Genomic DNA, 9,682 nt, shown 5'->3' with positions numbered 1-9,682 from the left:
ATATAAAAAATTAAAAATGACACCAATAGTTGTAAAAATAAATCTTTTAAAAAGTTCAACAATTTTCAGTCAGGTCATCTGAACCGTTTGTTTTTTTGTGCTGAAACGTTTCACCTTCCATCCAGAAGGCTTCATCGGTCAAGGAAATGCACAACACAAAACTGATTCTTCCCCCAACAGCTTACTCCAAAGTGGAACAAACTAGTTATGCTGTTGCTAAGATGGTGTGTTTGGCACGCCCCCTCCTCCGGTGCCGGCCCTCGTCCTCGTCGACAGTCATGTCAAACCGGTTCAAAATCAACAAAGTCCATGCTCAATAATCCAGGTATAAAATCCAACATTTTTCAGTCAGGTCATATGGACAGTTTCTTTCTTTTTTTTGGTGCTGAAACGTTTCACCTTCCATCCAGAAGGCTTCATCAGTCAGTCAGTCATCAGTTTTGTGTTGTGTGTTTCCTTGACTGATGAAGCCTTCTGGATTGAAGGTGAAACGTTTCAGCACAAAAAAAGAAACCATCCAGATGACCCGACTGAAAATTGTTGGATTGTATATCTGGATTATTGAGCATGGACTTTATTGCTGTTAAAAAGTTGTACACTTTGTGAAAGAAGAAAGCACTTTGAACTAGTTGAAAATATTAAATTTGAACATTTTCTAACTAATAAAATTACCTCAGAACATATCAGAGACATGACTGAAAATAAAGACAAAATAAATAGGAAAGACCGATTATAGTCCAGCATTAACATCTTTAACCTTCTAAAACTCGATGGATGCTGCAGCCGGTCCAGGGCTCGTATCAGTGAAGATGTTCGCTGTTGTTTCACGTTTTGATTCCTGACGGCTGTAAAGAAGTCAAAATTTACAAATGGGGTATAGAAAAACAATAAAAATCTGTTTTTGTAATTTTATAGCGTCTTTGTTTATAAGCTGCCCTCACAGTACTTGAATGTTATAGCTCCTTTTACCCATTTTCACATGTGTAATAAAACTTTGTAAGAGTCAATGCAGTGATTTGTCTTTGGTTTTGTCCTGCAGTGGAGTTAAAGACAAAAACTTTATGCTTCATTATGAGGTGAGTGACACGCTGCTGTCCTGTTTTTAAAATACTTGACTAAATACAATTATTGATGCTTTTCCTTTTGTAATTATATTTTTGATTTCAGTTTCCTCCGTATGCAACTAATGAGACTGGAAGGATGGGAGGCCTGAACAGGAGAGAGCTCGGCCACGGTTTGTTTGTTTGTTTGTTTGTTTGTTTGTTTGTGTTCACCTCTCGTATTCTTCATCTGCGAGCCACACAGCGGTAACAGAGCGTGTTTGTGTTTGCAGGCGCTCTGGCTGAGAAGGCTCTGAGACCAGTCATTCCTAAAGAGTACCCCTTCACCATCAGGGTGACAGCGGAGGTGCTGGAGTCCAACGGTCAGTGTGGTGAAGCCATTTGTGCGAGTACAATTCTGTAAATGTCCTCTTTACCCATCAGACTGTTTCTGTTCCCCGTCTCAGGATCCTCCTCGATGGCTTCTGCTTGTGGAGGCAGCCTTGCTCTCATGGATGCAGGTACCTGAGTGGGAATTACCGTATTTTCTGACGTATAAAGCCCTATTCACACAGGATTAGTTTTCTCTAGGGACCACATGCTATTTGTAATAATTACAGAGATTGTCTGTGTTGTTAATCCCGTGCAAATCGGCCATGTCAGTAATTTGTGAAGTAAAAATTCCCCCTCACATTACCTACTATATTTTGCTGAACTCTGAGGTCCTGTGATAATACTAATCCAATGTGAATAGGCATCTCTGTGATTTGGACAGAAATGGTCGGGATCCGACATGTAATGAGGCGATTTTGTTTTTGTTTAAGCAAAATCATTTGGAAAAATCTAGAACAAGGTTATTTTAAATGAATGCGCTGCTCGCTTCAGCTTTTGTAGATGCTGCTACTTCCTTCACCACAAATGACAGCAGGTGCAGAGACGCGCACGCGATCAGCTGACCCATCCATCCATCCATCCATCCATTACATTTACCCACTTCTTCCTTTTTGGGTAGTGAGAGTCACTGGTGCCTATGTCCAGCCATCACTGTGCGAGAGGCAGAGGACACCCTGGACAGGTCGCAAGTCCATTTCAACCGGCTGGTGACAGGTTGTCCATCTGAGCTTAACGTGGCTTTTTTTTTTTTTTTTTACCTCTTAAACCGTCCAGTCAGACCTGCCTCCTCCTCATCTAGTAGATTAACACAATTTTATACATTCTTAAGTTTTCTTTAGTGCTGATTCATAAAACCACATCAAAGCTTGAGACCGGCCCGGCCCGCACATTAATATGGACCGGCCCGGTTGTGACAACGCAGCATGTTAACATCAGAACTGGAAGATGTCTGTAAATTTCAGCTAATCTCAGGCTTTGGTTATCCCGTGTGAATGCGCCACATAAAAAGCAGACAGACACGTTGGGGAGTAATTTATTGATTACACGTGGTCCCTAGATGAAACTAATCATATAATCTTTATAATATATATATAAACTAATCATAATGTATAAACTAATAATTAGGGATGGGGCCGATTCGATCCAGTATCGGCCTCCGATACCAGCATAATTTACAAATCGGATTTTTCCGATCCACCTGCCGATATTTCCGATCCATGATGCATGTTGGCTTCAAACTATGGAATGGATTTCCTGAACGGCAGCGTGTCTCATGAACCCAGAGTAATAAGACCCGCCTCACATTCAGGAAATCCAGTTCATAGTTTGCAGCCAGCTACAATGTGAGGACTGAGTTAGCAGCACTGTGGCTAACAGCTAACAAACTTTTCATCTAAACATGTCCGCTGTGTGGAAGTATTTTACACTAGAAACGCCACAAAACAAGACAGCAACGTGCAATGTCTGCAGAGCCATAGCGCCACATTAAACCACGTTAAAGTTAGTTTTACGTTGGACATTCAAGCTCCGTGGCTTCAGCGGGGCGCTGCTCTTTTTTCAACCGGAAAGAGACGACTCGACCCCAGTCAGCTGCGTCCAATCTGCCCCGCTCAGTCTGCCCGTCTCCGAGGAGGGACAGACTGAGCGCGGCTGCCCCAAATCAGACTGCCTGCTTCGGATTGAACAAGAAGAAAACATTGCTGAAGCCACGGAGCTCAAATGTTTACAGAGAAGTTGCTAAACTTCATCATAATTAATGACCAACCACTATCACTTGTAGAAAACGAAGGATTTCTCAGCTTGATACTTGCAGTCAAGATATAGTTTACCCTCCAGGAGATATTTATCAGTACAACAGTAGACAATCATAAAAAAAAACATATGATTTGAAAATTATATATATTAAAAACAAAAACAGCTACATTATAAAGTGATGTAAAATACTAAAAACGGGAACATGTCTGTTGGTTTATGCCATGAACTTAGCAGATGTTTGAAGCCATTTACCATTTAATTTAATTCATTTATTCATTCATTTAAATGAAACAAAATAAATTAAAAAAATCATCAAAAAGAAAACATTGAATGAAAAGAGTTCAGAAAGAAGAAAAAAATTCTTATATCTGCCCCTTATTTACAAACCGGATTCCAAAAAAGTTGGGACACTAAACAAATTGTGAATAAAAACTGAATGCAATGATGTGGAGGTGCCAACATCTAATATTTTATTCAGAATAGAACACAAATCACAGATCAAAAGTTTAAACTGAGAAAATGAATCATTTTAAGGGAAAAATCTGTTGTTTCCAAATTTCATGGCGTCAACAAATCCCAAAAAAGTTGGGACAAGTCCATTTTTACACTGTGTGGCATCCCCCCTTCTTCTTACAACACTCAACAGACGTCTGGGGACAGAGGAGACCAGTTTCTCAAGTTTAGAAATAGGAATGCTCTCCCATTCATGTCCAATACAGGACTCTAACTGTTCAAACGTTTTGGGCCTTCTTTGTCGCACCTTCCTCTTTATGATGCATCAAATGTTCTCTATAGGTGAAAGATCTGGACTGCAGGCTGGCCATTTCAGTACCCGGATCCTTCTCCTACGTAGCCATGATGTTGTGATTGCTGCAGAATGTGGTCTGGCATTATCGTGTTGAAAAATGCACGGTCTTCCCTGAAAGAGATGATGTCTAGATGGGAGCATATGTTGTTCTAGAACCTGAGCATAGTTCTCTGCATTAATGGTGCCTTTCCAGACATGCAAGCTGCCCATGCCACAAGCGCTCATGCAACCCCATACCATCAGTGATGCAGGTTTCTGAACGGAGCATTGATAACAACTTGGGCTATCCTTGTCCTCTCTGGTCCGGATGACATGGCGTCCCAGTGTTCCATAAAGAACTTCAAATCGTGACTCATCTGACCACAGAACAGTCTTCCATTTTGCCACACTCCATTTTAAATGACCCCTGGCCCAGTGCAAACGTCTGAGCTTGTGGAGCTTGCTTAGAAATGGCTTCCTCTTTGCACTGTAGAGTTTCAGCTGGCAACAGCGGATGGCACAGTGGATTGTGTTCACTGACAATGCTTTCTGGAAGTATTCGTGAGCCCATTCTGTTATTTCCTTGACATTGGCATTCCTGTTTGAGGTGCAGTGACGTTTAAGGGCCCGGAGATCACGAGCATCCAGTAGAGTTTTACGGACTTGACCCTTACGCACAGCGATTGTTCCAGATTCTCTGAATCTTTTGATGATGTTATGCACGGTTGATAATGATAACTTAAAAGTCTTTGCTATTTTACGCTGGGTAACACCATTCTGGTATTGCTGCACTATCTTTCTGCGCAACAATGGTGGAATTGGTGATCCTCTTACCATCTTGGCTTCTGAGAGACACTGACACTCTGAGAAGCTCTTTTTATACCCAGTCATGTTGTCAATTGACCTAATTAGTGTTAATTGGTCTTCCAGCTGTTTGTTATATGCTTTATTTCCTTTTTCCAGCCACTTATTGCTACTTGTCCCAACTTTTTTGGGATTTGTTGACACTGTGAAATTTTGAATCAACATATTTTTCCTTTAAAATGTTACATTTACTCAGATTAAACTTTTGATCTGTCATCTTTGTTATATTATGAATAAAATATTGACATTTGCCATCTCCACATCATTGCATTCAGTTTTTATTCACAATTTGTTTAGTGTCCCAACTTTTTTGGAATCCGGTTTGTAAAAAATATATAAAATATCTTTAAACATTCACTTAAAATTAATCACTTTAATATCCACTTTAAAGCTAGGAATAAAAAGGAACATGTTTTGTGTTAGCAGAATTTAATTCTAACTTTAAAACTTATCCAAAATTAATAAAACTTACCTCAAGTTGCCTTTTTGGACATGCATGCATATATTTGTACAAATTGTACTTGAGAGGAGATTATTACAGCCTCGTATAAAATCAATGATCATCATGGTATCGGAACTGGATCGGTATCGGCCGATACTAAGACTTAGGTATCGGGATCGGATCGGAAGTTTAAAAAAGTGGATCGGTGCATTCCTACTAATAATAGGGCTTAAGTCGCTTCGGTGTATAAGTCGCATTTATTGAGTCGCTAGCTCTCCAGCGTTCCTCCGCCTGTATCAGCTGAGTGAAGCGAGCACATACGGGAGGACTCACTGTTGCAGTACTTTGAAATTTAAAGTATCAGTCAAAAATTGTGTTATGAATGTGAAAAAGAAAAAAAAGTATATTAGTCGTTTAGGTTGTGACAAATCTATGCAAAAAACTGTGACTTATATGCCGGAAAATACGGTACTTAGAATGATGCTTTGTATTTAATGTAGCAGCTGGAACAAAATCAACATCAGTCACAAAGATGCGATGTGTCACTAACCGTGTCCATACTTGTGTCTCCAGGTGTTCCCATCTCTTCAGCTGTGGCAGGCGTTGCCATTGGTCTTATCTCGAAGGGTAATTCAGAAAATAACTCCGAGATCGAAGACTACAGATTACTAACAGATATTCTGGTAAACACAGTACATTCATGTTTTTGTCTCTTTTTATTTAATCTGTCAGAAAGATGAGCCTAAAAAGTTTAGTTTAGGATTTGAAATCTTCTTAAAGATGTTGAATGTCCACTAATGGTTTTCTGAACAGGGAATAGAGGATTATCTTGGAGACATGGACTTCAAATTGGCAGGAACAAGCAAGGGGATCACTGCTTTACAGGTACTAGCTTCTGTCAGGTCGTCTGCAGCTACAAAGACCAGAATAACTAAAAGAATGCACTGTACCCAACAAGGTTTTACTCTTTTATTCAGTTTCCCATGTAGGATTTTAGTAGAAATTTAAATTTAGGGCTTAAAGCTTGAGAACAGAACCCTGGAGGGTTTGGTGGCCACTGAATCAACATAAATAGTTAATATCTATTAAAATATCAGTTTTATTTTGGTGGTACTCACTGCTAACAGTAAGTCAGTAATGTATTTTAATGCTGTTTAAACATTTTTTTTCCCTTTATTTAAATTCCAGGCTGATGTAAAGATTCCAGGTTTACCCCTCAAGGTGGTCATGGAGGCGATCCAACAGGGCACAGGTAGAGAGTCAAACGAAGCTGAACTCTGAACCCAAGAGCATTTTAAAATACTTTTTGTTTAAATGTTTCAGTGGCAAAGAGGGAAATCTTGGGCATTATGAACAAATGCATAGCCAAACCCAGTGAGAACAGAAGAGGGAACGGACCTGTTGTTGGTAGGTTTTGTGTTTTTTGAACCTTTCACAAATGTTCATACTCGGGACGCGCTGAAGATGTTGTGCTGTAACGCGAAATGTTTCCTGTCTCAGAAAATGTGCGGGTTCCTGTGTCTAGAAGAGCCCGCTTCGTGGGTCCTGGAGGATGTAACCTCCGAAGGCTTCAAGCTCAGACAGGTCAGCTTCTAAAAATGAAATTGTCTTCAGGATGCGTTTAAAACCTTCCAACACGTTTTCGCTTTGTTTTTTCTCTCCTAAGGCGTTACGATTAGTCAAGTGGATGAGGAGTCGTTTTCTGTGTTTGCTCCGACTCCCGGAGCGATGAATGAAGCTCAGGACTTCATCGGAGAGATCTGCAAAGATGATGTGAGTCTACATCAGCTCTTTGTAGCACGTAACATGAATGTTTTGAGAGATGCACATGGCTGCAGCCTCCATCCATCCCCCATCTTTAACGCTACATTCAGTAATGTGCAGAAGTGTGAATCCACCCTGTCGTTTTTTTAAATTTTATGCTACAAGGAGCTTTTTATGTATCGTATTTTCCGGGCTACAAGTCACTGTTTTTTCAAAGTTTAGCCAGTCCTGCGACGTATAGTCCGAAGCGACTTATAGTAAACATTACCATTTGCAGCCACCAGAGGGCCCTCTAGGCTTTTGACAACTACATGTTGTTCCTCTACTGCTACCCCCCCCCCCCCCCCAAAAAAAAATCCCCCCCCAAAACATTCACTTAGAGACAATTGAGAAAAGAAAAGAAAATGTTATTCTGCAGATTACAAACTGCAGGTAATAAAATATGTATCTAAAGGCAACAAAGTTCATGCTCAGTCATCCAGGTACCAAATCCAATAGTTCTCAGTCTGGTCATCTGGACAGTTTCTTTTTAATAGAAACATTTTGCCCTCCATCCAGAGGGATTCATCAGTCTGAGGAGTTCCAGTAAACTGTTTCCCCACCAAGCAGTAAACTTCTTAAGTGGACCAACCAGTTTTCTGGAGCTAAGATGGTTTCTGGGGGCCCCATCGACTCCTCCCAGGCAGGCGGCCACAGCCAAAGTGGTTCAAGGCAACAAAGTTCATGGTAGCCCAAGATGGTAAGAAAGAAAGTTTGTAAACGGGTGGGGTCCGTGCAGTCTGCCTGGAGGATTCAACTTGGCAGAGGGGACGGCCGCTCTAATGCGGAGGATACCCCCTCTCTGGGGACCCCCCCCCCCCGTGTCGGCCTGGAAGGGTCCGGGGACCGTAATACATGTTGACTTACTCCTTTTACTACAAGAAGATGGAGCTTGACGGACTCATCATGAACTGTATTTATTAACCATCGTCTTCAGAGCACCTTAATAACATCAGCACCTTTCCCAGTCTCATCACATTGCATATCACTCCGCTACCACAGATCACAACCCATTCATGTATTAGTGAGCGGCACTATATACTACAGTGACGAAGGTGGCTCGCAGCTCTAGCCGTGAGCTCTACAGTGTCACCCTGCCCGCACCTCGCTGCGCCCTTCCTCCCTGCTCTGTCAGCGGAGGGAGGGACGGGGCCCCCCTCTCCCCTGGCACAGCTTCCGACCAGTGCAAACAAATAATTGTTTTGAGGTGTTAATCTTGTTAAATTCCGAAGAACTGCAACAGCGAGTGCTCCTATGGCCGCCAATCAATTTTTGGCACGACACCTATCATAAGGGGTCAGCGTCAACGCATAATAAATGCAATTTATATATGTTTTTTCCTCTTCGTGATGCATTTTTTGTCTGATGCGACCTTTCCTCCGGAGCAACGTATATCCTGGAAAGTACGGTAATCTTTTCTAGTTGTCTCAACTGTCTGATGTCTCGGAGGCAAAAGATAAAGAAGCGAGGGATGATGTAAGACTTTTGCACGGTTTTGTGCATCAATTTGGTACGCACATGATCATTTTTTGTGTGTTTTTGATTTGCAGCAAGAGCAGCAGCTGGAGTTTGGGTCCATCTACACCGCCTCCATCACAGAAATAAGGTCGGAAAATGAAATGCTTTTTTTTTTTTTTTTTAATGGAAATAAATAAATGAAAAATACAAGTGTTGTTGGTTCTTGTAGCCACTCGTTTTTTTGTTTTTTTTGTCTGCTTTAGGGATTTTGGTGTGATGGTGAAACTTTATCCCAACATGAGTCCTGTTCTGCTTCATAACTCCCAGTTGGACCACAAACGGGTCAGTAACTTAGCCACTGTGGTTTTTTCCTCGTATTTTTCATGATGAGATTTTGAAAAGAAATATCTTCTTCATTTAGATCAGACATCCAAGTGCTTTGGGTTTAGAGGTGGGACAGGAGATACAGGTATGTGCATGTCATTATTGCTGTTTAAAGTGTCCTCATGCTCTAATTTGAGCTGCTCCTGTTTTTTTTTACATATATATTTAATTTTTGTGCTCTGCTAACAGGTCAAGTACTTTGGGAGGGATCCAACAGACGGGAGAATGCGGCTTTCCCGGAAAGTGCTTCAGTCTCCTGCTGCTACTATTGTTAAAACACTTAGTGAGAAACAGAGCATCTCCATGGGCTCAAACAACAATCCAACGACCGATGCCGATTCATGACACGATGCCGCAGCAGCCGCTTCAAAGGGGATTCAAACTGTGGATGTTTTACACCAGAAACATGAAGAAATCTGCCAGAAGGAAGAGCGTCAGATTTGTTTTACGGAGCTGCTGAGTGTGAACACGACCGACAAAAAAACAGCAACGCGGTGACAGGCTGAGGCTGAGTGAAGCTAATTATGAAGATGTTCCTTTATTCCACCTTTACTTTGTTGTCTGACCACATGAAACGGTTTAGATTTCACTTTATCGTTCTGTTCCCTCATTTCATCACAAAAGTGCTTCTGTTATCACTGACGTGTTAACACTGGCTCTTTTTGTTCATGGATTTTAATGTTAAAATCTTTTATAATGCTCTCTTGAAAGCTGCCAGGATTAAAATATGGACTAAACAACGCGGGGCAAAGTTCA

The 9,682-nt window shown here is 41.2% G+C and overlaps 1 protein-coding gene across 1 annotated transcript in view; it reads left to right on the top strand.

Moving 5' to 3' along the window:
- LOC119419535 (polyribonucleotide nucleotidyltransferase 1, mitochondrial) overlaps window positions 1–9,682 on the top strand; it is a 16,943-nt gene extending 7,261 nt beyond the window's left edge. The window contains exons 15-28 of the mRNA XM_037686874.1: window positions 1,040–1,076; window positions 1,168–1,234; window positions 1,334–1,423; window positions 1,508–1,561; window positions 5,855–5,964; window positions 6,095–6,166; window positions 6,470–6,533; window positions 6,605–6,688; window positions 6,782–6,865; window positions 6,948–7,054; window positions 8,635–8,690; window positions 8,806–8,884; window positions 8,964–9,011; window positions 9,116–9,682. Of these exons, the coding sequence (XP_037542802.1) occupies window positions 1,040–1,076; window positions 1,168–1,234; window positions 1,334–1,423; window positions 1,508–1,561; window positions 5,855–5,964; window positions 6,095–6,166; window positions 6,470–6,533; window positions 6,605–6,688; window positions 6,782–6,865; window positions 6,948–7,054; window positions 8,635–8,690; window positions 8,806–8,884; window positions 8,964–9,011; window positions 9,116–9,271 (1,108 nt within the window). The 3' untranslated portion in view covers window positions 9,272–9,682. The remainder of the gene's footprint in view (window positions 1–1,039; window positions 1,077–1,167; window positions 1,235–1,333; window positions 1,424–1,507; window positions 1,562–5,854; window positions 5,965–6,094; window positions 6,167–6,469; window positions 6,534–6,604; window positions 6,689–6,781; window positions 6,866–6,947; window positions 7,055–8,634; window positions 8,691–8,805; window positions 8,885–8,963; window positions 9,012–9,115) is intronic.

Source organism: Nematolebias whitei, chromosome 1 (genome assembly GCF_014905685.2).
Source record: "Nematolebias whitei isolate Nwh7 chromosome 1, NemWhi1, whole genome shotgun sequence".
Lineage (NCBI taxonomy): Eukaryota > Metazoa > Chordata > Actinopteri > Cyprinodontiformes > Rivulidae > Nematolebias > Nematolebias whitei.
Note: the sequence above shows the minus strand (reverse complement) of the source record. Positions and strands in the feature narration are given on the sequence as shown.